The sequence below is a fragment of the Thermobia domestica genome, chromosome 13 (genome assembly GCF_964235325.1).
Source record: "Thermobia domestica chromosome 13, izTheDome1.hap1.1, whole genome shotgun sequence".
Taxonomy (NCBI): domain Eukaryota; kingdom Metazoa; phylum Arthropoda; class Insecta; order Zygentoma; family Lepismatidae; genus Thermobia; species Thermobia domestica.
Window position 1 is genome coordinate 95,954,642 of NC_137466.1, and position 27,199 is coordinate 95,981,840.

Consider the following 27,199-nt stretch of genomic DNA (forward strand, 5'->3'; position numbering starts at 1 on the left):
ATATCTACCACTGGCTGAAATGCTGCAATTTTCAAGAATAATGTCACAAATTGCATCCATGATTTCGGGAACAGTCACTGGATGTAAAGTCATCCTGGGTGTAATGTAAAGCATAATTTGTTGAGAAACCGCCACGTTTGAACTAAGCCATCATTTCTTCACCACTGTATATAATGGAGGAGAGCCCCGTATTGTTTCACTGATTTTCTCATTAATTTACTTTGGTGACTATCCTTGGTGGAACAAAAATGTTATAATAGTTGTGATCTTGATGTTTGTGAAATTCGCTGTTTGGGCACACATAATCACTTCAGAGGCCTGAGAAAGCAATAAGAATTTCATTATTAATATGAAAATTTGTTGAAAATATGTTTTTCAAAACTACTTTCTACCTAATACCTACACACCTTCTGGGTTGGATTACGATGTTTTCAGCAGCCCCTCGTAAATTTATATATATGCCGTATCATATAGTACTAGACGAATTTGTTACTTGTAGCAAACGCGAAAGTAATTCAATTTAGGTTTCAAAAGTTGCATTGAAAAATATTTCATGTGCAGACGTTACTTACTTGTTAGTTACAAATTTTACTTGAAACAAGTTTATCATATAGGCCTAATATAAAAACAACAACGAAATACACAATGTAAAGTAAGTCAAACATAATAAATGTCATTTTTGGTGTAGAAAATAGCCCCCCCCCCCCCGAAAATGTATCTGCCCCTCCTTTGCCCCCTAGGAACTTACAGCTGGCGTCGTCACTGGTTACAAACATTTGTGTGGCTGAGAATTTCTGTAATGGAAGAGATGCGCTAGCACTACGTAAGACGGTTCCCCTAGATTTCATCTGGCTCTTACGAACTGGCTCAATGAATACTTTCTAGGACAAAGACTAAGACATCGAGACCCATACAACGATCTACACAAAGTACAAATCGCATCTGGCATCTCAGGTACTTGTCAATTTCCTAAGGGAGGCCGTAGAAAATGTTCCAGTGTGTTTAGAGAAATGCGTTGAGAGGCCACACTGAGATGTAACTCTAAATGTAACAACACAAATAATCTGAGAAAAAGAATGTGTGGTTCTGATTTGTATATTTTGGGAAATAAAGTTATAAATTATGGAGTTTCTTTCTAGCCACTCAATATTACATGGAAATTTCTGTTCACCACAAGAGTATTTATCGCTGCTACTCACAGGAGCCATCTACAAAATGAATTATTAATGATGATATATACTATGAAACACTTCAGTAAGATTACAATTAAATCACTGGCGAATTCTTTATGCTGTCTCACATCGGTGTTCAACTACTCGTACATGCAATTAATTTAATACGAGAAATAGATTATTAAAATATACTTTGTATCTTGATATCATGTTTTGTTTAAATTGAAGTTCACGGAAATCAATTTAGCCGTTTCTTTGCATTCCTCCTCTGACATGTTTTCTGATATTTTTCTTTACATATAACACACGCATTATTTGACTATTTCTCTACGAATCAGCTCATCGACTTCTGTGCCTGAGATGTACGAAAGTGAATCATTCAGTTTGATGTCCCGATGAATTAAAAACTTAGGAGAGGGTTGAACTTAGATCAGAAATCAGAATATGAAAGATTGAGCTAAGAAGTGACAAGTGGTATCGACGCGTAGAGGCCAGAAAGTTTAAGGAAAAACAATTTGGGAGTTGGAAATACAGCCTCACGAGACGTCACCTCAGGGGCCTACCCCAGTATCCATTCCAGTGAAGCTAGTCGAGGATCCAGACACCCTAAGTCGAAGATCAGAAACCGAACAGTTTGATCTGGAAATCCTGTTCAACCGAAGAGTTCACTACAGTCAACTCGAACGAGCCGTCTGGCCAGCCTGAGCTTGCAGAAATGACGATGACCAAGACGAGTCAACACAGAAGGTACTGTGCTTGACAATCCCCTGAAATCACCATTCTTCTTTTCCCTTTTTATCATCTTCTAGCCTGTTTATCTTTCGTAAACCTCTGTTTCATATCATATACTAAACAATAAAATAGGACCGTAACTTTCTGTTCGATTGCAGCCCTAGTACAAGGAATGTTAAGCTCATTTCCCTAAACCTCCTTGAGTTTTTAAGAGCTACAGAGCCAGCGTTTCATTTGTGCAACGCGTAATATCTAAAACCACAAATAGTCCATTGATATCAAGAAAGATTCTATAAATAGCACTGATATATGCTTCCGAGTAACAGTATTGTTAAATGCTTCGTCTAGCGTCCAGTTCGATTCACAGTTAAGGTGATGCAATTGCGTAGATGTTTGAATGAGGAATCAAGAACTATGTTCTGTATGTCATAAACTACCATGTGAGGAAATATGCTAACCACTACCGTCAGTTAAATCTTTCTAATAGGTCCAGGACACCACATACATACAGCATTGTCGCTGGTATCATTATATACACACCACCGAAAAACTGTCAGCTGCAGAAAAACAAAGTTATTCATAATAATTTTAAAAAATGTATATAAATAAATAAAATAATAATAAAAATAACCAATAAACTCTGTATTATTTCTGAACATTATCTGAATAAAACTTTGATTCTCACAGTAATCATCTTATAACAACGGAATATTTTATTAGCTAATAAAATAAGGTTTGACAGCACTGAAAAAAAAAATAGTGTAATTTTAAGAAAAAACTTCTACAGATCAACTTTACAATGAAAAATGATTGTTCTTAATGGGTATTTATTTTGAAATTTTTCACACAGAAAGGACACTTTTTAAAACATTGCACAAATGCATTGTCAAGATTCATTAGTATTACAAACATGAAAACCACAATGCAGAAAATGTAAGCAAATGCTGCCTACGTTTATTTTGTTCTTTATCATTAACTATGCGTAATGCCCCTAGGTCCCAAAGGCAAGATAAAACGTTTCTTAAAAGTTTTCTTTTTTCTAAATATTTCGCCAAACCTGGAAAAATTCTAATTGCCAATTATACCTAAACCCATCATATAAAATTAAGTGCTTTTAAACTGTAAATATACTTAATCTCCTGCACCACTTAAATAAAATTAAAATTATACGTTTACTACAATCCACGACTCTGTAATATAACACATTAAAATGAAATAAGGTAGACTACATTCTCTAGACTGTGTATATTCCCTAAATTCCATTTACGACTTTTTAAATATTTTTAGAAGAGTAAGTAGTTAAGTAAACAAATTGTCTGTGTTTCAAAAGATGTTAGCAAGACACTTAACATTTTCTATCTGTTGTGTCATAAAAGAGTCCACAAATAGCAAGTAAACACACAGATGCAGTCTTTACAAACCATTACAATGTTAATGTACCAAAAAACACTTTTAATTTCTTTAAATGCTATTAAGGTTAGAAAAATCGTGAACGATTAAAAAAAATATTATTACACGTTTAAAATACACGTTTAGAGTTTAAACTTAGATAAAATTGTGCATTCTATGTATATAGCAGTATATATACACATGTAAGGTTACATAATGTTGAAACAAAAATTATTTTTATTATTAATAATATTTATTCGAAGCATTGGAATGCTTACTTATAGCAAGCCAAAAATAATATATATATGTATTATTTCTGTAATTTTTAAAATTATTCTACTAAGTTCCACAACAGTATTCCAAATACATGAATAAAAATGAGCACAAGCTGTTGCACATACAGCAACAGTTAATACATCTATTAAAACTGCTAGAATTTGGGGATTCTGTTACTTTTCCTTTTTTTAAAAAAAAAAAATGCACATGAGAAATACACTACATGTTAGCACAAACTTTCACTTCGTATTGCATCTCTAGGATACTAAAACTATTAAGTAACAATGGACAGAAATGCTCTGCATTCCATCTTGTTATGTTACCTACGATTCCATTTGTGAATTAAGCTATAGCATAAAGTTCAAGATCTTTTTAAGATTTTCAGATGGAAGGGTGGGCTTTGCTCACGTAATATTAGTATATAGTAATCTGAGGTAAAATCTGTTTCGTATTTATTTTGATATGATACACTGAAAGTTTAGCAATCCTGAGCTGAGCTATTCTTTTAATTACATCAGTAAACTACAGACTGTTTACAAAGCTTGCCCTAGACACAAAATTCACACAGCCATTGAATAAAGGTTATTATCTACCAGTTATTATTTTGTGTATCTAGTAACATTCACTGTGCTCCAAACAATTTGTATAAACATTCAATACTAAGGAATCACTTTTTCTCCAATATTTAGAAAATCATGCAATGGTAATTAATTTTTTCTTATACTTTTTCTTTCTTTAAGCAAAGATATGTCTGTTGTAACCTAACAAATGATTCCGAAAAATAATTGTGAAAGTTTGTGCACAGATTCTTTTATATACTACATGATTTTAGTGAGCATTGTTCCTCCGTAACATCAACACAATTTCTTATGCACTGAGTGAAGTAAATATTATCAACAATATACTCTTTCATACGTGCCACAAGTTTTTTTTTTTTTTTTAATAACGCTAATTCCAAGAATTCGTTGTGAATGACTACGCTGAAGACAAATAGTCTATTGCTACATTTGTGCACCATTTTTGTAAAACTTCCTTTTTTCTATGAATCCATCAAGCTGCTACGAAGGATATGTCGTTAAGTTAATATTGTCGCTATAGTTTCAAAATTACTAAACTTTAAGTCGAACAGATTCCTTCAAGTTTTATAATAATTCACGTAATAAATCAGAAAAGAAATTGAAAACAACATTAATTTAGCAGCATAATGGTTCTGTTAACTATTTAAAATTGTTGTAGTTTTTACAGTAAGGAATACCATCTTCTTTGGAACGCTATAGCTAATATCAGTGTTTTGTGTTTCAGAGGAAAATACTCTTGTTGAATTCTTTTACTTTGTCTTATTTACTTATTTATTATTAGAATTTGTAGGACACATTGACGGGGCAAATTTGTACTCTACAGACCTACTACATTCTAGAATATACTCTTCTTCTAACAAGTTAGTTAACACCGTTAACTTTCAAATAAGCTCTTGGAAGTCCCGATATGTCAGGCTGTGGCTGAGTACTTCTCTATCTTTCTTTCTTTATTTATTTTTACCTATCTTACGAAAAACGTGCAACCAGAGGAAAACACTGATTAGACAATATTACACTGCAAAATTTCTTTTTTAATACTAGTAGCCACAATATTTAAATTGTTTAACAAAGTGAATTCCAAAAAATTATATTTTCCCTTACCTATACTGCATTTCATCAATATTATTGCAACAAAATGCATATTATGCAACACGGATTCATACGTTCGTTCGAAGTTCATTATTAGACATCAGGTTAACAGCATTATCACAATTTACACACAATAACACAGTAATTTGGTTGATGTAAGGAATACCTTTGTTTTCTTTGTTTTTAAAAGGACGAATATACTAGTAACTACCCCAAATGTACTCGTAGTAGTAGTAGTAATGTGAGCACTTACATTTCAATCATTTAGTAACATCAGCTTGTGCTAGATACCTATGCACATTTTCAACTTGTCTATGAAAAATGTTATCACTCCCAATAATATCTACCACAGCCCATATAGTTTCATTGATTAGAAGATTGTGCGAGTGCAATGGGGGATTTCATTTTGTTTTTGTGTCTGAGACACGAGATTTGGCAAAAAAGCTTCGCATTTCTTTAATTTAAAAAAAGTAAGGTGCCTATCTACACCTTCAGTCAGTCGCTGAACACGATGTGACTATTTTCACTCAGCCAATAGGTTTATGGAAATAGAGAGAAAAAAGCTGTACATAACAGATATATACGTACGAAGAACAGCCACCACTACCATATTATCATAAAATTTGTTCTCACGATTTTGTTACATAATTTCTCTTCTAGAATAATGATTAAATTGACTGATACTTTTTCTAAGCAGTGTCACAACGAATCTTTAGAGAACATGAAACATCCAGAATCCATGAAACTACTACATACATGCACGCATAAGTAGCATTGAAAATGTATGTGCTTACCTTAGTGTATACAAATAAATCCCTTTAATTTATGCTATGCTATCCATTAACAACCTTCTATATTTTTTGCTACGTACTATATATCGACCATGGATTCACTTATAGAATTTCTTCCAACTTTCTGAAACTAAAATACATGAAATAAAATGTACTAGTTTGGTTTCTAATATGTTACTGGTGACAACAAACAGCAATATATGCATTTTAGCAACTATCTACTATAATAATTTCACACATTTTGCTTTCTATAAACAATCCATTTTATTACTATTGAAAGATAGTGTGTACAGCATTGTTTGTAATTCATTTACACTAATGCTGAACTGGAACACGGAAAAAAAATTTGGTGTAGGTAGGCACCTTCTTTAAATTATTTTAATAAATATATTTACACAAGTTAGGGGCACTTATTGCGATGCACATTGATGAAACACATTATAGTCTAAACTATACGACAATATCTATAAATCTAGGATTCCTGAATAGAGGCACGACATCTGGCAGTAATACAAAAACGTACATACTAAACATTCATGAAGCCAGAAGTTTCTGTAAAATTTGAGTTATGAAAGTAGGCATGTGGCGTTATCCATATGCCTATTCAACTTTCTTATTGAATCACAACCTCAACACCAATCACAAAGCTCTCCTATATATATATATATAATATATCTATATATAATCTCTTGCACCACAGGTTATTAAAATATGAAATGGTAACTATAAATAACAAAAAGAATAAAATAAATAATTCACTACATGCAACTCAACAAATAAAATTCACTGGCAATCAAGAACCACTACGCAGAAATCGAAGTAGCATTAGCGGAGGAATAAATATACTCTTCAACTTAACACTAATAAAATAAATTAAATATTTATCAATATATTGGGGGGAGGGGTAGTGAAAACTAATATAATAAAAAGTTAAATTAAGCCACAAAATTTTAATGACAGACACTACACTAACGAAGCAGCAATACCGTTCAATTACTTCCCTTACTCGCAACACATCACAGGACACACTAATTTTATAGATTCAACAACATTCAACGTGAAAAACTGCCTGTTTTCTTTGCGTTAGGAATGACGGGAAATAGAATCTAAAATATAAAACTATATAGTTGCACACAGAGTTTTGATGGAAGCATGTATGACTTTCTACTCTAACATTTTACGTGAAAAATCATTGCTAGTTTTTAAGATGAAAAGTACTATTCAGCAAAATAGATTGCATGCAAGTATCACAAAACATGTTTGTTAATTTTTATCTTGTATATAATTTAATTTTCCGAACCTTTGGTCATGGAAAAAAAGGACGCACAGGGTTATTTTAAAAAATAAAAATTTGAAAAAAAAATCCCCCTCTTTCCTTCTAAAAAAAAAGAAAAAAACTAACTTATTTGCTACTTTTAACAACGGTCATTGTTTCTTGACGGACTTTATTATTACCTAGCTTAAAATTAACAATGAAACTCCTATATATATTATATTTTAAAAGAACCCTGCCAGATAAATACAAAGCACGAACACCATATGGATACAAAAATGACTTCTGGAGTCTTGGGGACGTGGATACATCGGAAGAAAAAGCATACATACTACAATGAACAAAATAATAAAAAATGCTATTGCACCTGATTCAGCCTAATTTCTACTAAACCAGTTTCTCTGTCGTGATAGCCAAGTCATTTTTAAGCTAAGCTGCACAGCTTTATAAAAGTGCAAAAGATAAAATCTTCTACAATCATTCTGCCTGTCTCTCTCTCTCTCTCTCCCTCTCATTCATTTAACTGTTTGATTCCCGATTAGTAACATTTAGTTCTGGGAACATACACGTATATATTATATATGTATATATATATATATTTAAATATTAATGTTTACCACAAAAGATCCATTGCATACAATATCACAATATCAATTTCACAAAGCTGACAATCACAGCAGCATTTCTTTTCTTTTTTTAAGTTAAAGGACTAATTTACAACAATTGCATAAACAACAATGGAAGTTAGGTAAAAACTAGTCGCATTTAAAAATATTAAGTTCAACGAATATTCCCTTGCTTATTATGAAATGAAATAGGGACCAAATCAAATATATGTATTGTAATTTCATCTTCTCTTTCAGATACATATTATATAGAAAAATTCTGAACTGCAGTCTCAATTGACCCCATCAGTCTAGTCACAAAATAAACTTATTAAGTCACAAAACTATTTTTAGTTATCCCAAATTTCTTGTACGATTATCAAGAAATCTGCCCAACTTTACTATTATTTTTTAATATTAAGTTAGATTAGACACTGAATTGCTGAGCAAAATATAAACTACCAAAATTCCTTCAGAAACAGTACTTCTTTATGTGCTCTAATAACACCGTCAATTTCACACTAGAATTTGAATTTTAGATTTTAAGAATTTAATTTGCAATTTTCAATACTTTTCAATAGTTAAGTAGAGAATTTCTGCTACATTACCGAAACAAATCAGCAAGGGAATCACTTTTATTATATGTCAATAAAGGAAACTTTATTATTTGCATGCACATGAAACCATATTAGAACTTAAATAATATTGAGCATTTTATACACTAAACAAATAGTGAAGAGAACATTGATCAAGTAACAATTGTTATTTGCACACAAAAATATTTTTCATTTTTTTTTTCTTCTGTAGTGATACTTATTTCTACGATTTTTTCCACCTTGAAGTTAAACTTCTGCAATTATCATACAAGTAAATATAAATATTACTACATATGACCACATATGCCTACACAGAAGGTGTAAGTACATGTGCATATGATAATAATGAAATTAAATAATACTTTTTTTTTTACGCTGCATGATGATCCAATGTGGAAAAAAAACTTCAACTTATGCATTACAATTTAATAACGTTGTTTATAACAAGACATCCTGCATACACACTCAACTATGAATTACCAACTACTGAGTTCTGAGATGCTCATTCATACATCGCCTATTTTCCGGCATTGAAACTGCAAAGTTTTCATGCACCTAAGAAAATTGATTGAGCATACACAGACATCATTAAAACAATTAGAATTATTGCATGAGTACATTTAAAAAAAAACTACACGTGGGACAGGCATTTTATCTAAGTGTCTATATATGTATATTTATTTATAAATATTATTACAACGCTAGATTTTGATCACCAAGGAAAATGCTGTGTTACTGCTAAGTTACTAGCCACAAGAAAACGGTAGTACCCTTTTACAATGGACATGGAAAAACAAAGACGACAGTAACACCGCTACATTTTTTAATGAAGTTCTAAACATACAGGTACTATTCCCTGAGTACTAGTGGTACAGTAAAACTGTTGACATACAAGAGCACCAACATTTCATTGCAACTATTGCCATTACAAACCGCTAACGTTACACCTGCATGCATCATTGTTCCCAAAACCCCTACAATCCCAGACCCTCCAGAAATAAGTTGAAAACACGCAAGTAAAAAGGGCTATCGAGGATTTTTAGTAATTAAGCCAATCAAACACGTAAAAATTTGAATTTACGTACACTCTAAACGTAGACTCTTTAGAAAATCTGCACGGAACTTGTTGGGAAGCACAAAATGTACTATATATGTATATATTTCTATATTTAAGGGCATCTACTTAAAATTTAACGATTATCTACAGCCCACAACACCGATAAATTCAGCTATTTCCATGGCCAAATGTTCAGGTCTTTCTTCTTTCGAATTCGGTTAAAATACTATAATTACGCGAACTACTGCAAATACAAAAATATTATACCGATCAAAGCCAAATTAGTTAGATATGGTTGTATGTTGACATTTAAATATGTATCTATTTTAACTATATTCACAATATGGCAATAGTTATTACAGCTACACTGTCATGGTGTTGAAAAGTTATATTATTTTGTATTTAAAAAAATCTAAATTCGCCAAGGATTCAAAATATCCATTACAATTATTACGCAAGCAGACCATGCAAAAGAACTTATGGTTTCACTATGCTAACTTCTTTAAACTTGGTCTTCGAAGTTATCACATGCATTTAAATAAAGATTGTCCCCTAGTTATTTTACAACTAGCATAATTCTAACATCACTAACAGACATAAGTATATCATCCACTTGGAAAGTACAAAGATTTTCTATCTTAGTTACATTGGCTCATTAAATATCACAGTCCAGAATGTCTGTTAACACCGGAAGAAAAAAAAAGCACCACAACCAAACAATTCAGAATGAACCTTCTTTAATCAATATCCATTCGATTTAGACCTTAAGATATATTAAAATATACATATATATATATAATACTGTATACTTCTACTTTTTAGACCAATGCAATACTTAAGTTTGTTTTCGCTTTTAGGTAAGTGAATATAGTAAATCATAATACAATTTATAAATTCAAAAATTGAATACTACCTGCAGATACTGAATTCTTGTCGTCAATAAGACCCTCCTAAAGCCCTTTTTCCAAAATACATGTTCCATCGTTCACTTTATAATAATACTGAAAGGGAAGAGAATTATGCTACTAAGTCTTGGCAACAACTCCATTAAATTTTATCACAAACAAAATTAGGAAGCTTGAACGTCTAAGCCTATTATGTAGATAAAAGCAGCTCCTTTTTCTTTCGTTCACTCGGAACACTAGATCAAGAAGGCACATTCTGAAGAAGTCACTCTTATATGCAGCACAACATTAAAAGAAAAAATCACACACATTCAGTCAAATCATGACTGCACATCAACGGACACTCAACTAGGTATTCATTTCAAACATTGAGAAAATATGTAAGAAAGAACGTTAATTTTAAGAAGGCCACACAGAACTACAATGTACTTACATTTAGTATGAAATAGTAAAGAGAGCATCATACAACACTGAGTGAGCCAACCTTTGGCAATACTTTGGCCTTGTAGTAAAATAACTGCACGAATGAAAATAACTTGCTTCCAATCATTCTAGCCAAACTGACTCTCTTCGCTGCTGCTGCATTTTTTAACATCTATAAAAAAATACCTGAATATTTGTCAGGTAAGAAACCTTACTACCACCTACTTACAGGCCAGAAACCCTAGGCATCAACCTAAGTAAAACATGAAAGTGACTAGTAACATTGAGGCACATAAAAACCACTTTCAAGAAATACAAACGTAACCTCTCACCAATTAATATTCTAAAATCTATCCGTCTCCATTAGGCGTTTCTATTAGTCTAATAACTTTGTAGCGTTGCCTCTAATCTATTATTCAAAAGGAACAGCTCTAGCTATGATTAATAACAACATCTGATTACAAAGTCATCAACATCAATGTGCACAACATGACATGAGTAGGTGAGTTCCTGCACTAACATAAGCACTATCATTATTTTCTTATTGCTGCACTCAAAATATAAAGATTTTTCACGTTATAAATCATAAACCCCACCTATGCCAAGCATGCACATTCCACGTATGCAATAAAAAACATCTGACTATCAACTACTCTGTAACTACCATAGTTAAGTGTGAAAGGGGGAAATACTCTTGATTTTTGTGATTAACAAAACAGCCTTTTAAATATTAACTTAATTAAAAAACATCCTTAACCAGACACTACAATCAGGTAAATATGGCAGCAATAATCTCATTTCTCCTGCCCTAGTTTTCTACAGCCTTATTTTTAGTGGACTCTGGAGATTCTTCCTCTACAGTAGAATTCTGGCCAGCTGCAGTCGAGGTTGCTACATGATTGAGATTCTGGTGTGTTGTATTTCCTGAAGTCTCGTTTGCACCAGGCTCTTCTGGATTAGAAGGCGGTAAAGTTAAAGTGGACTCCAGCGGAAAGAGTATAGTGCATATCAGAGCACACCACATAGCTGTGCGAGCCCTTCGAGACGCCCAACTAAGTTCTTGAATGCTGCTTGCAAGAGCCAAAATATCTGAAACAACGATCATTATGGAAATGTTAATTAATTTCCTCAACTTAAAACTGCACAAGAATAAATTACTAAATGCTCACAACACAAAAAGTACAAAACAGAGTCATTGCTTATTACGAACACTCTATTAACAATTCGAAATAATTTAAGTGATTCTTCGTATCACGAAAGTTTTGCTAGAGGCGGTTCTGAAAATAAGCTAACACTGCGTATATTCATTCAGTCAGTTTTTGTCGTTCAAATACCTTATACTGCAAACGATAATCCATTATATTATTATTATTATTATTATTAGTAGTAGTAGTAGTAGTAGTAGTATATAATCAGTAAATCGACCTTTCAACCTTCGGTTGTTTGTGTGTCGCAGAAGGGCACTCTTGTGGCCAGATAGAAATTACACCTCTTTTCCTTGTTCGTACTCCTCACTTGATAAGTTGGGACGTGAGCTCTTCTATTTTAGATATTAATGAACTTCGAGAAGTGAATTCTGTTTTTGAGTTAATTTATTTTAGTTTGAACATACTATGATTCCTTAAGAGAATTGCCCATTCTATAACCACCATTTTGTAACTAACCTATTTATGGAAGACAAAAATTTATCAAGTGTAACAACTGTTTAATTAAATGTCACTTTAGCTGTGTAGAATATCATTCTAAAATTGATAGTAGTTCTTTTCAACTATCTCAACTTTTATGTGACTTTCGAACAAAAAGAGATAAAAAGTTTCAAACTCGAATAGATCAGAAGATAGAAATCTTATTACATCTTTGTATGAGGGGAAACAACAACAGTAAGTTCTAGGTGAGTTATCTGGTGAAGATCTTCTGATAAACTTTATTAGTAGTAAACTGAATGATTTTACTTGCAAAAACATATAATAATAATAATAATAATAATAATAATAATAATAATAATAATAATAATAATAATAATAATAATAATAATAATAATAATAATAATAATAATAATAAATGTTTCGAGCAGGAACTAATTCATTCTCATAAAATCTGGATACCATACATATGAATGATCCTGAACAATTTCCTGAATTCAGTGTTAATGAAAATGTTCGCTTTAATGAAAACAGCCAAGAAAATATTGCGTATGATAAAAATAAAGACCAATAGGTTCGTTATTTCAAGAAACAAGACAATAGAAAATAAAAAAAAATACAAGAAGAAAGTAACAAAAGAAATTCTCGTGTTAGTTTAAATATACAGAAAAGCCAACGTAAATTGGTTTCAGATTGGGGCATAGATAAGGTCGACTTAGTAGTGAGAAGTAGGAAAAGAGCTCATTTGTTAACAAGATTCGACCTCTGTTAAAGAAAGTGATATACAGAATATTGTGAATGAGAGGAATGCAACTTCTGTAAAGTGCATGAGTCCATGTTGAAGTGGAATTATAAATGACCCTTCGATCTGGCCTAGTGGCATATTAATTCGTTCTTTCTGTGGGAGACTTTCAACAACTAATGGTGAGAGTAACGGTGAGAGTAACAATAACTGGTCTACAAAGGATAATGTATGTAAGCTGGTTTGTTGTTTCAATATCATCACTAAGTCCATCCTTTGCTGCTGGTCTTGTCTCCATGACATTAGTAACCACTGAATCCCAGCTTTCACATATGGCCTCAGACAATGGTATACTCAAACAAAAAACATTAGCTTTACTGCAGAGTATTTGTCCGAGACTATTTGTCTCAGAAATCTGTTACTGCAACTTTAAAGAGAGTCTTCAAAAAACTTTCCTTCATTTCTTGAGCTGGTTACGAAGTCCTGCATAGATTTAATGAAAAGCTTGTATTCAAAAAATAATTTATCCTGACCTATATCTATCAAAAACTGAAATGGGAACATACAAACTCCCTTCTCTTCAAAAAGTCCTTCTCTTTTTGCTCAACAGAAACGTTACTTCTTGGAAAAGTTAAAAAATTCAAATTAAACAAGAATTCTGACCTAGATACTATCTGTTTCAAGAAGCTTGCGTCAGCATCAGACTCGTATGTATAAACTTCAAATTGTTTCAGAAGAGAATTTTAAAACTTTGGGTATTCTTCGACAACGTGTGTTATTAAAGCAATATCAGCCTCCTCTTCCCCTGGTTTACTTTATTATTATTATTTCAGAATTTTTGAACTGATAGGTTGGTCCATTAGTGGAATTCCATTAAAATGACCAGTTTCACATATAGAAGTAATCATTTTTGTGTTCTTACAAAACTGATCTGGTAGCACCTTTATGTTGTGAGCCATATCTTCCACACTTACAATCGTACTAATTTCTGAAAGCTTGTTCATTTGAAGCTTTAAACCAAACTCAAGAAAGCCCATGAGGTATTAAGTGTCCCAAGGTAAATTATCGGTATTCTGCACAAATTTTGATACTTTACTCAACAATGAATAAGTATCATTTAACAATAGAATGGCACAGATATTGAATTTTGAGAATGGCACAGTTACCTTAGAGCAACGTGATCAGGACTTTTTTCACAAGCACTGACATAGCAGGCATGTTTTTATACTTTTCTGTTGATCTTTTTTTTTTTTTTTTTTTTTCACGCAATTTTTCTGCAGAGGCGCAGCAAATTTTCTACGATCACATCGCAGATCGCGGCATGTTCTGCTATGGGGATCTGATGTTAAGCTGTAACAGGATCTTGGTTTAGTGATAATCAACATCACTATGATTATTTTCCTAACCCACTCACTCTACAGCCTATGGAACGCGGAGGTTCAATGCTGCGTTCACAAAAGCTCTTCACTGACTTCTGTCCTCAGCCAACTGGATCCTGTTTCTTCTTTGTATTTAATTCTGCGAGATCCATCTTAATATTGTCCTGCATCTATGTCTTCCTAATGGTCGTTTTCCGATTAGATTTCCAGTTAAAACTTTACTTTCTTCCATTCTGGCTACATAACCTCTCCACCTGAGCCTCCTAGACTTGATGACCCTAACAATGTTTGGTAAACTGTATAAATTACGCAGTTCTTTGTTATGAAGTTTCCGCCATTCGCTGTTCCCTTTCCTCTTGGGTCCAAATATTCGTCTTGGGATTTTATTCTCAAATACCTTCAGTCTGCGTTCCTCCCTCAGAGTAAGCGACCATGTTTCGCAACCATATAGCACAGCAGGCATAATTATCGTTTTATAATTTTAAGATTCAAATTTCTCGAGAGAATTGACGATGACAAAATATTTTGAACCGAGTAATAACACGAATTTCCTGCTTTCAGTTGACATTTAATTTCTTTGTAAACATGATTTTGGTTTGTTAACATCGATTCTAGATATTTGAAAGTAATCTACTTTGTCGAAATTATTATTTGATATTTTGACGCATCCATAATTTGCAGTATTACGATCCCCGTTTTCTCTGCATTTACTTCTAAACCCAGTCCCTGCAAGCGTCTAATAAGACCTCTGCATATTTTATTTTCCTGAAGTATATAAATGTTTTCGCTTTGATAGATATTTCTCTAAGCAGTTTAGTTGTAGAGGTGGTTTTACTTGCTGTTAAAACAAACGTAAGTAGTCAACGGAGATTTTATTTAGAAATTGAGACTGAACGTGTATAGACTGAAATTGATGTAGAGAATGGGAAGGATTTATGATTGCACGTTATTATTTTCATACAGTATACTCCATTATAAACTTCATTAATTATTAGAGTTTGCTTCCAAAGTGATGTTTTTGAACTATGACATAGTGATTGATGGTGAATTTTAACATAGCTAAAGCTGACTAGAAGACTAATACAAACTTTTCTGGTGATATGAATTACTATTCAAAAGCCAAAGCTAGAATTTTATTCAATTTTTTGCATGATATAAAGTTAAAGGTAGAGCGTGGTCCGGAAGTGGGCGTACTCCTAATTGGTGTTTTCTGACGGTTTTACGTTTTACCCTCATTTGTTTGGTAACATTGCTTGGCATTGTTTGGCAACAGCATTAAACAAAGATTAGTTGTTGCGGTTTGGCTTCACGAAAGGCGTTACAGCGAAATTTACAGACCGCTTTGGTATTAATTCACTACGAAAAGCAAAGCATCAGTGCAGCAGTCGCCTTCAAAATCAACATGTAGAAGGTCTTCGGAGCTTCGTATTCCTCGAATCACCACGATGAGGCACACCGTCCAATGCATGTGAATGAACTAAGTGACGCCGACATGGATGCGCGCAAAGAGGCATGCAGAACTCTCCTTACGGCGCTCCCTTTCAAACGATCCTGTTGTGCAGTCCTCTTCACAGACGTGTGCGCTATCTACCGGAATACGCATTCTCGGCCCGTTGCAATGCGGTGTAAGGAAACCCCCCGGTTTTACAAAGAGATGGAGAGAAACCCACCCACCACACGTGATGGTGTGGGCTGGAATGAGTGCAACACACATTTTTGGTCTTCCTTCTTCGAAAACAATGTTAATGTACATTCTTAGCTGGAGATGCTTAATGAGTGGTTGGTGCCTCAACTGGAAGAAAATGGTATCAAAGACACTGTTGTGATACAGCAGGATGAAGCACCAGCGCACTTCACGATTCATGTGCGCAATTACCTGAATCAGACGTTTCCTGGTCGCTGGGTTGGAAGAGGTTGTGCATTTTCACCAGCTCCCTTTGCCTGGCCTCCAAGAAGTCCCGATCTCACGACACCGGACAATGCTTTCTGGGGTTTCATAAAACAACAAGTAAGAAACACTCGATATCACACAATGCAGGAATTGCGAGCAGCTGTGGAACACGCCTTCATCCTCGTGACTCCGGAGTATCTCCACAAAACATCTGCAAGAGCTTGGCGCAGAATTCAGCTGTGTTACGACATGGATGGTGATCATATCGATGTTTATGACTCTTAAGACTTCAAGGTAACTGTGTACAAACATTCTACCATAACTAACACTATACTGTTGAAACTAAAGAAGAGTACGCCCACTTCCGGACCATCCTGTAGACTGTACGGTCTCAAATCTTCTTACACAATACATATGTTAAATCTAGTAAAAATGTTCTACTCATGGTCCCTCCTGATCAATATCATGATCCTATTGCTATTTCTGTTAAATGTCCATCTAGAATACAAGATATTTTGAGAGATAAATGTTCGTTATATCATAAAGGTGATTATCTTTCTTTATACAGAGAAATTCAAGGAGTGGACAAATATTTTGTTGAATAAAGATATTTATCTAGATGCACAAAAGGTTAATGATACTGTAATTTATGTAACTAGTAACAATGTTCCAATAGCAGTTAAAATAAATTCTAAATATTCAAAGATGGTATTCTCGTACTCTAATTAGGTTACTTCACAAGAAAATTAATGCTCATAAAATTTTATATATATATATATATATATATATAAACCTCAATTGGTACATAATTATGATTCTTTTTCTAAATGTCTAAATTTTAAGAAGCAACTCCTCGAAAAAAAAATCATTATTTTAGTAAACTGAAAGTTGTTTAAAAAATAATCCTAAAAGATTTTGTAAGTTTACTTAGAATAAGTTGAATATTCAGAAAAGTAATAAGGCAGTGTTGGTTAATGTGGTTGTATCTCAACCATAGCTACTAACCGAATTTATGGCTAAGCAGTTTGAAGCTATTTATCATAAGAATGATTCAAATCAAAGTGATAATATGGTTAATCAGGTTTGTAGTGATGAATTATGTGTTACTGTGGAACAGGTAGTTGAGTTTATAAAAGGTTTAGATGTTACACCTTCTGTAGATCTGGATTGTATACCGATTTTTATAGTTAAAGGTATCTCTGAATTAATTGCTCCAATTTTTACATTCTTGTTTAACTGCAGTTTAGCTTCTCACATTTATCGAAGTATACGGAAAGTGGTAGCTGTTAATTTGAATTTCTAAAACTGATGTAACGACTACAGCAGATTATAGACCAATTTCTCTATTTAATGTTATAAGATTAACATTTATGACCAACTGATTTTTAAATACTTATAATACTGTGTTCATCATCGCATTGCCTAGGAACAATACAGCTTTATAAAGGGTAAATCAACTGAATTGAATAGATTTTTAATTTTTGTTACTTCTGTACTTTTTAGTAAAGATCAAGCGGACACTATCTACTTTGATTTCGCACTTCAGACTTCTGATAAGATTTATCATGTTCTTCTCAAAAAGCTTTGTCTTTTTGATATTCCTAAGTCTTTAATACTTTGGTTTGCCTCTTATCTGTTTGATCGTAAATTTGTGGTTTGGTATGTAAGTTGTAAATTACCTACATCTAATATTTCATCTGGTGTCTCACAAGAATCTAATTTGGGTCCGTTGTTATTTATTATCAATGTAAATGACACTGGTAATATTATATTTTGAATTGTTCTTTTCTTTTATATGCTTTTTTTTTTCAATATTCAAAACTATGACGACCACTTAATATTCCAGGCAGATATTAACTCAATCTTTGAATGATCTGAAAACAATTTATTACCTCTGAATGTGAATAAAACTAAAACAGTATTATGTTCGAGGAAAACCAATGTATTAGTACAAAATTAATTATTATAAAATTGAAATGGTTACAACTACCGAAGATCTTGGTAGTCATAATAAATTAGCGTTGATAATACAAGGTCTACAACTTTGCTTCCGCCGTTTTCCGATAGGTGGCTACAAAGGTAAGTAGCGGTCGAGATAAATAGATCGCAGACGTTAGGCAGTTAGCTTGGACCTCTGTCAACATAACCCCATTCAAGCATTAGTCGATTTGTGTGTGCATCAAAGTTGTTCTCGATTGAAAATGTCAGGTGACGAGCCAAATTCTCGCCATTTGCGGGAGGTTATACTTTTTTGTTTTAATATGAAGAAATCTGCGGCTGAGTCTCATCAAATGCTCTCAAGTACTTGTGGTGAGGACGCTATTAGTGAGAGAACGGTGACTTTAACGTCGAAGACCGGCATAGTGGTAGAAAACAAAGTTTTCGAAGATGCAGAATTAGAGACATTGCTGAGTGAAGACTCGCGTCAAACTCAAGAAGAATTGGCACGATCATTGGGAGTGACACAGCAAGCCATTTCAAAACGAATCAAAGCCATGGGAATGATTCAGAAAGAAGGAACTTGGTCCCGGATGAGTTGAAACCAAGAGACGTTGAACGGCGTTTGTGTATTTGTGAACAGTTGCTTCAGAGGCAAAAACGGAAGGGATTTCTGCATCCCATTGTGACGGGGGACGAAAAATGGGTTTATTACAATAACCCTAAACGCAAAAAATCATGGGGATATCCCGGCTATACTTCCACGTCGATGGGCAAACCGAATATTCATGGCTCCAAGATCATGCTCTGCATTTGGTGGGACCAGCTCGGCGTCGTGTACTATGAGCTGTTAAAACCAAGTGAAACAATCACAGGTGATCGTTATCAAACGCAATTAATGCGTTTGAGCCGAGCATTAAAGGACAAACGGCCGCAATACAGCGAGGCACGACAAAGTGATTGTGCAGCACGATAACGCTCGACCCCACGTTGCAAAAGTGGTCAAAACGGACTTGAAAACGTTAAGATGGGAAGTCCTACCCCACCCGCCGTACTCTTCAAACATCGCTCCCTCTGATTATCACCTGTTTCGATCAATGGCGCATGACCTGACTGACCAACACTTCCGATCTTATGAAGAAGTCAAAAAGTAGATCAATTCGTGGATCGCCTCCAAAGATGAAACATTTTTTCGACGCGGCATTCGTACGCTGCCCGAAAGATGGGAGAAAGTAGTGAACAGCGATGGATAATACTTTGAATAATGCCTGGGTAAGCAATTTGTTTCCTTAAAACGTCATATTTTGGGGAAAAAACGGTGGAAGCAAAGTTGTACACCTTGTATTTTGACGAAGGCCAGAAGGAACTTCCGTCTCATTAAACAGGTTGTAAGAGACTTTAAAGAGATCGCACTCAGAATATGCTGCTTTGATATGGAATAGGAATTTGATCTCGATCACCCACGCTATTGAAGTTATTCAAATTTATTTTTTTTGGCTTGGCTTCGATTTAAATTTAGATTTAATACCTCACCCAATGATGCTATTCTTTTGAAACTCAATTTAATTTCCCTCGTTGAAAGAAGAAATTTACAGCAAATTAAATTTATTTGCAGTATAATTCATGGTAAGATTGATCTCATCGATTTGGCAAACATCAGTTCTCCATCTTATAAGCCAAAAAATTTTCAACTTTTTTTTGTAACCAATTTGGTTGATATTGCAATATATAAAAGTATTCAAACGGTTAATACGAAGCTTGTAATACTTGATATTTTTAATAAACAATGTCCTTAAATTAAAAAATCAATATCTGATGATGATGATTATTATTAATGAATAGTCTTTTTTCTAGGGCAATTCTCTGTAGTATAGTGTATTGTGTTTCAATTTCTACATAAGTTTTGTGTTTTACCAATTATTATTTTATGTTTTTTCATGTTTTTTTTTAAATTTTTGTGGAATATATTTTCCAATCCTTTTTTTTTACTCGTATGCATTTTTTCTTATTTTCATATAATCAACTGAAGCTTTTAGTTGCATTTTACTTTCCTCAATAACGAGTAAAGAATTAAAAATTATTATTATAAACAACTTTTGAAATTTAAATCAGTATGTGAAGTATTATGTATTTTTTTCTTCCTTCTTCTTGGACAATTCTATGCAAGCACAGTATATTGTATTGTTAAATTTACATAACTTTTGTGTTTTATAAATTAATACTTTAAGTTTCTTCTTGCATGTTTCTAAATTTTGTGTAATGTATTTCCTATGACTTGTTTATTTATGTATCTTTTTAATGTGACCAAATCAAGGCTTTGATTGTGGTGTCACTTTCATCAATAAATAAATAAATATTATTCCTAAATCCTACACAATTACTTAACTTCTGATATTACTTAGTAGAAACCTTGTATAAAGTGACCCACACTCATGTTTCACTTCTTATTTCGAAGTAGTTACGTGAACAAAAATGTTGGATTAATGATTTTACTATTCTATTCAATGCCTCTGCATAATTAAAATAAGTACTTGTTTGCAGCAGGATTAACTATGAATATTCAAGAAGTCATGAAGGCTATCAGTTTCTGATTGTCCCCAGATTTAGCCAGAATGGAAGTCTGTGTAGGAACAGTGAGATGGAAGGAGGGACGAATGCATAATAAATATCGCATCTATCGAAATTTTACGTCAATTTGATACGTATGGGTGTAATGTTAGTTATATTACTAGCATGAGTGGGGCTCTAAGATATGTACACATCGCCCGTCGCTCTCGGTTGATCAGCAGCTTGCCTCCCAAACCACGGTTAAAAAACTGTTGTTTAACGATGATTTCCACGTCGTTTGTTAAGAAAGAAGAAAAACTGCTGTTTAAACTGTCAGTAACTGCAGGGTACGATACTTACTATGAAATTCTTAGTAAGCCGTATATTTCATGATATGAATAATGCCAAGAGATACATGTACAGTCTAGTAAAAACCCATCCACATCTCTTTTTTAAAGACTACACTCTTGAAATCGTAAGAATTAAATTTTAATATTTGGTGTGAAATAACTCAGATTCGCCAAAGAATGTTCACTTTTGGCTAAGAATACACGGAAGACGAAAAGTTTTGAGTATAACAGGGAAAGAGTAGTGCTAGAGATCTGTAACTTTGTACGATTATAATTTTATAACATACTGTGTTAAATTGTCTGAAAATAATGATTTTTCTTCTATTTTTCAAGGATTGAAATGGCTGAAGTGTCAGAGAAGCGAGTAGGTGATAGAACCATGATTTGGTACATCTGTCGAAATAGCTTAAGTCTAACACAAATTCAGCAGAGCGTGACTCAAGCTTTGGTAATGAAGTCCGATCACTGGCAAATGTTAAAATTGAATCGACGAATTCAAGCCTGGACGACCAAGCATTTTGGAACCGTGACAATGTCTAGTGACAGCAACATCAACGAAAAACATCAAACGTGTGTTGAATACGATTATGGATGACAGTCGACTGACTGTTAGAACAAGCCTCTGAACGTATAGCAAATTCGATCGTATAGCGAACGTGTGAGACACATTATCCATTAAAAACTGTTCATGAACAGTGGTTTGTGAATTGGCCCAATATTCTGGGTCTACCAACTAAGGGATTTTCAAATGTTTTTGAATACACATGATTACATACACTGTGTGATCCGTGTGTGTCTGAATTATTGGATTTATTGCGGTTATGGATAGTATGAAGATTATGTTCTACTATTTAACGTATGATAGACGTAGTTCTAATCTCATCCGTTGGATAAGTTGTCAACACATAGTGCGCATTTTAATATACGCTCCCATAGTTAAAGCAACGCCTATATACACATAAATAACCTTTTATGAATTCAGATTATGAAACTTCTTACCACTTAAAAGATACAATATTAGACCTGCCAGTTTATGTATGTACACTTATGTCCAAAATGATTGTCGCATACCTATAACTGCCTTCTTGTAAGAATATAATTTGATAATGATTTTGCAGGGTAATTTTAATGCTGATACTATGTGTATAATCGGGAAATGTATATTTGCGGTAAATTTCATAGGAAAAGAATTTTAAATACGAAAATTAGAATGAGTAAAACAAAATGTTGCTAAATGGAGAAGGAAGTTTTATTTTCGTTGTATTGTTCTTATTTACTGCTATTTTGACGTGAAATTTGCCACATGCATGTCTTTGCCGATTATACACATACTAACATTGTAAGAAATACCGGGTGAATTCGTTATCAAATTATATTTCTACAACAACATATTTATAGACATGCGACAATAATTTAGGACATGAGTGTACAGTATGAAACGTAAACAATTAAATTAGCATTTGAAACAAGAATCAAATGAGTTCTCAGAATCAATGTGTGAAGTATCCCTCGTAGTAAGACTAAATAATGTAGTTTTCTGCGAAAGACTGAGCATTATATCAATCACAGATGGATTACGAATACAGGGTCGACAATGTGATCATATAGATCGTCTAGGTCATGATCACTGGCTTAAATGTACTGGCAGGAAAATAGAAGAAACTTAATGAGAAAGAAGAAACGTAAAATTAATTCGAAGAGATACTACAACCCAACATGCTATTGACAAAGATTTCCCACGGTTACACCAAAAACTGACAAAACTGTATGTTGACATATTGTACTTGTGTTTCGGCTAAAGAAAGAAAGAAGAAACACACATAAATCATTTAACATATTCCACTTGATCCAGAGAGATGGTCAATCATTATTCAGTGGCTGACCTTCACAAATGAGTTTTTTCTACTCTTTCATTTTTAAAAAGCCACCCTCAAAGATCTCGAAAAGACTCTTAGGTGCTGAGATCAGTTGTCAAACCTGTTTACGACAAAAATAAAATTTCTCAGGTTCGCCGATATAACAAGGCTAATACTATCTGATCGAAATTAAAGATATTTACAGAAGAAATATGATCGAACAATCTACGGGCAAGAAAAGGTAATATGAAATAAATAATAGTTTCCATCCATCCATTCTCGAATTTTCTCATATGTAATTTCACATTTCATCTATTTACTAATTATTGTTTAATTTAAAAGAAAGGAGATAAACTACATTATTGCACCTAATTCGCAATATGTATTCAACAGAAAATGAGAAGACCTCACATAAGCGAAAACAGATTATAAAAACAGCCAAAACCAATGTGCAGCACAAATATTATTCGAACTGATAGCTTTACATGAAATATATTGACTGTACCATTACTTCTAAATAAGTTAAGAAGTGTTACCGAAATTTATAACAATAGTCATCTTTCTCATTTTAATTCCAGTATATCTGACAAAAACACAAGATCCTCTAACAAGCTGTTCTTTTGCCTTACAACATTCTTTTAATTACACGCTTATACTCACCTTTTTCCTCCTGAATTCGCGGTGTAGGTATTCCAGCAACAATGTTATGGTGTCTATTTGTGGAATTTATTATCTCATCACGTCGCCTGGCTTGCACCTTTTTGATTGCATCTAACCACAGTTCCATAGCAGCATGTATTTGGGAATGCACATTTACACCTCGAAGACGCTCCATTTTTGCCACCAAAGTTATGACCTGTAAATTTTGTAATTTTATTATAATAGCAACACTTAACCTTAATTCCTAATAATTAAAATTGCCGGTCCGCTACTTTCGATAGGATAGTGGAATATCTAATAAACTTTACCGCCAACCCTATGAAACGTATTATCACTATTATTAAATGGAAATTAGGTTGTAATTACACATATAAAATCCACAACCTATTTATTCCATATCAAGCCGAATATAATTTGGTAATTACGAGTAATATGAACACAGTATAAACTACATACAGTTGTCTATTCAACATAGTCCGCTTTAAAACTATTAATTAATTAATTATATTCTAGAATCGAAAGTGATTATTTGAATTCACGAAATATTATAAACTTACTTACTACATACCTCTACGGTGAAGAATAGGTGTACCAATACAAAATAATCACACATATCCCGCCTTTCGGACAGGATAAATTCTTATTATATTTAAAAGTTATATTTTATAAACGAGTCATACAGGGTGATTTTTCTAAACTCACGGATTTCATTTAGGTCTATAATTTCTAACTGACGTCCGATTTTCCTGCGGTTTGTGGCAAATGATCAAGGAAGGATGGGAGATTTAAGGAACTATGTTTACTTGTTTAAATTTATCTGCGGTAATATCGACCACGTCTCAAGAAAAACAGCAAATATACGCCAGTGTACCTTACAATTAGAATGAGGTGCGGTGCGGTATGGATTTCAGGCTAGTGAATAAATTGGAAAATAGGATCGCTTCTGATTGCGTTTTCTTCGTTAGATGACAACCTCGCCAAGATCAATAAGAAACAGGAAACTGGGCAGTAGTATTGGGAATTGTACTGTACAGTTCTGCGCTGTTGTGTGAGTATGGTCAGGACACCGTGAGAATAGTGTACTCTTTGGAGCAACATGAGTTTATCGTTAGAAGTTTTTGGAGAAAGGGATCTGTTGTTGCTATGCAAAGGACATTTAGAAACAAATTACTTAACGTTCTGCCCCAGACAGGAGCATAATATGGTAGCTAGTGAATAAATTGGAAGAAATAGGATCGCTTCTGATTGAGACAGGGAAACATCGGACCCCGCAGGTGGGTGTTGTGAAAGATGCTAGTTATCGACTCCTTAAGTAGCCCAAGAATTTCTCCGTCGTCTGTCACAAGAAACCGGCTATAGCTATTCACCATGTGACTTATGAGTGCTACCACTAACACTTAATTTGTATTCTGTAATTTCGCTTCAAAAATCCAATACCCTATTCCAATTGTAAGGTACACTGACAAATATTTCCTCTTTTTCTTGAGGCGTGGTCGATATTACCCCGGATGAATTAAACCAGTAAACGTAGTCTCATAAATCTCCCACCCTTTCTTCATCATTTGCCACAAACCAGTCCAGACGTCATGAAAATCAGACTTCAGTTTTACTAAATTAAAAAAAAATTAAAATAAATAAATAAACTGAATAAACTGATGTTGTAATTGACTGTTTGTGTTTTGTACGATGTTCCCTTTCCTTGAGATTACATGCTATGTTGAATGTATCACTGACTAGTGACACCGAACCTACTGGGCCCGTATGGGCTCGTCATCAACAGCCACTGATACACTCACCAAGCCAATCATCTACGGAAAATAGAACTCAAATCTGGCCCGAAATATAAAGCTTCCAAACTCTCTTCCATCTCGACTCACAGTCCGGTATCCAGGCCTGCAGTTCATCATCCACATCCCATCCGGAAATAGGTTGTGAACCACGACTACAGACACAGGACATCGACCTACGAGTGGAGCTGGCAATGAGCACAATGAAGATCTTAATGTTGTCTGTGAAAGCCCTATCTGAATTTTCAAAAAAAAAATCTTGAAACAGAATTTTGTAACTCAAAAAAAAAAAAATCCAAACTGAGATTTTGATTGAAACTGATAAAATGAGAAATTTTCTACAGATTCGGTTGTTTTCAACTCGGTCACACTAAGGAAAGTCTCTTCCCTGAATTTCACAGCTATTTCATTTCCCCAGTAAACTTATTCTGTACGTACTGCTCTTTGCTTTGATCATGCTTCGCATGCATACCAAAAACATCAACTCCATATTTCTACTACTTCTTAAAACTACGAGATAATTATATTCTGTATTCGAAAAGAAAGATGTTTTCACGGCTAGTAAGTTTATTCGAAAATATTCATGAATGTAGTGTTGGACAAAAATATTTGATAACAGAAAATCTTTACATTAAACTGACATACCCATCTAAAAAAAAAAAAAAAAAATAATATGATCAATTTCTATATCTTTCAGAGCCAAAACATTATTTACTTTTGCACATATATTCCCAAAATATTCATATTCATTTAATATTCATTTAATATTCTTGACTTTCAGAACATTTACATTGAATCAACACGCAGAACAAATGAAAAGACACAACATAAACACATTACACTATTGAAAATAATGCTTCACTGCCTACTGTTGTGGTTAGCTACTTTCACTTTTCTTTATTTATTCTTTGGTGCTTAAACTTCTCTGTGCATAGAGATTGTGGCCGGCATAGAGGATTTACGCTCTTCGCTACCTCTCTTACATCTCGGACCCACTGAACAATCTAGCACAGGTAAACATTCACTTACATACTGACATACTTAAACCTAAATCCCTATTCTAACTACACTAACTTAACCTAAACAAGAATATATAAAAAAAAAAAATCACACATATATTTCATGAAGCACCATCCTTATTTTGTATTTATATTTTGTTTTGTTTCGCTACCACATTCAGACCGAAGACGCAGTGGTTACTTGCATTAGTGTCGCTCTGAAACTTTTAAGCTTCTTAATGAAGAAGAAAAAGGTATTTACTAGTAATTATTAAAAAAAAAAACTTCTAAACTTGATGGGTATCAGATTAAAATATTACGAAGGTTTAGCCTATTGCCGAAAGTTTTCAGTTACCGGTACGCAAAATTCATGTACCCTTGCACTTAACTGTAGCCGTGAATCTGACACTTACTTACAAAAAATCAACGTTTAGAATCATTTTGTTTCAAAACCAAAGAAAACATGCCAAAATAAACAAAACTTTAATTTCGAGCAGTGTTACCGAAAAACGAATAATTTCA

The 27,199-nt window shown here is 33.5% G+C and overlaps 1 protein-coding gene across 3 annotated transcripts in view; it reads right to left on the bottom strand.

Annotated features, from left to right (window-relative positions):
• Nucleotides 1-2,714: 2,714 nt before the first annotated feature.
• Nucleotides 2,715-27,199, bottom strand: part of LOC145668362 (uncharacterized) — a 112,625-nt gene continuing 88,140 nt past the window's right edge. For all 3 annotated transcript variants that reach the window (XM_081736134.1, XM_081736133.1, XM_081736135.1), the window contains exons 11-12: nt 23,893-24,088; nt 2,715-11,975 (exon numbers count right to left, since the gene is read on the bottom strand). In XM_081736134.1, coding sequence (XP_081592260.1) covers nt 11,695-11,975; nt 23,893-24,088 — 477 coding nt within the window. In that variant the 3' untranslated portion in view covers nt 2,715-11,694. The remainder of the gene's footprint in view (nt 11,976-23,892; nt 24,089-27,199) is intronic.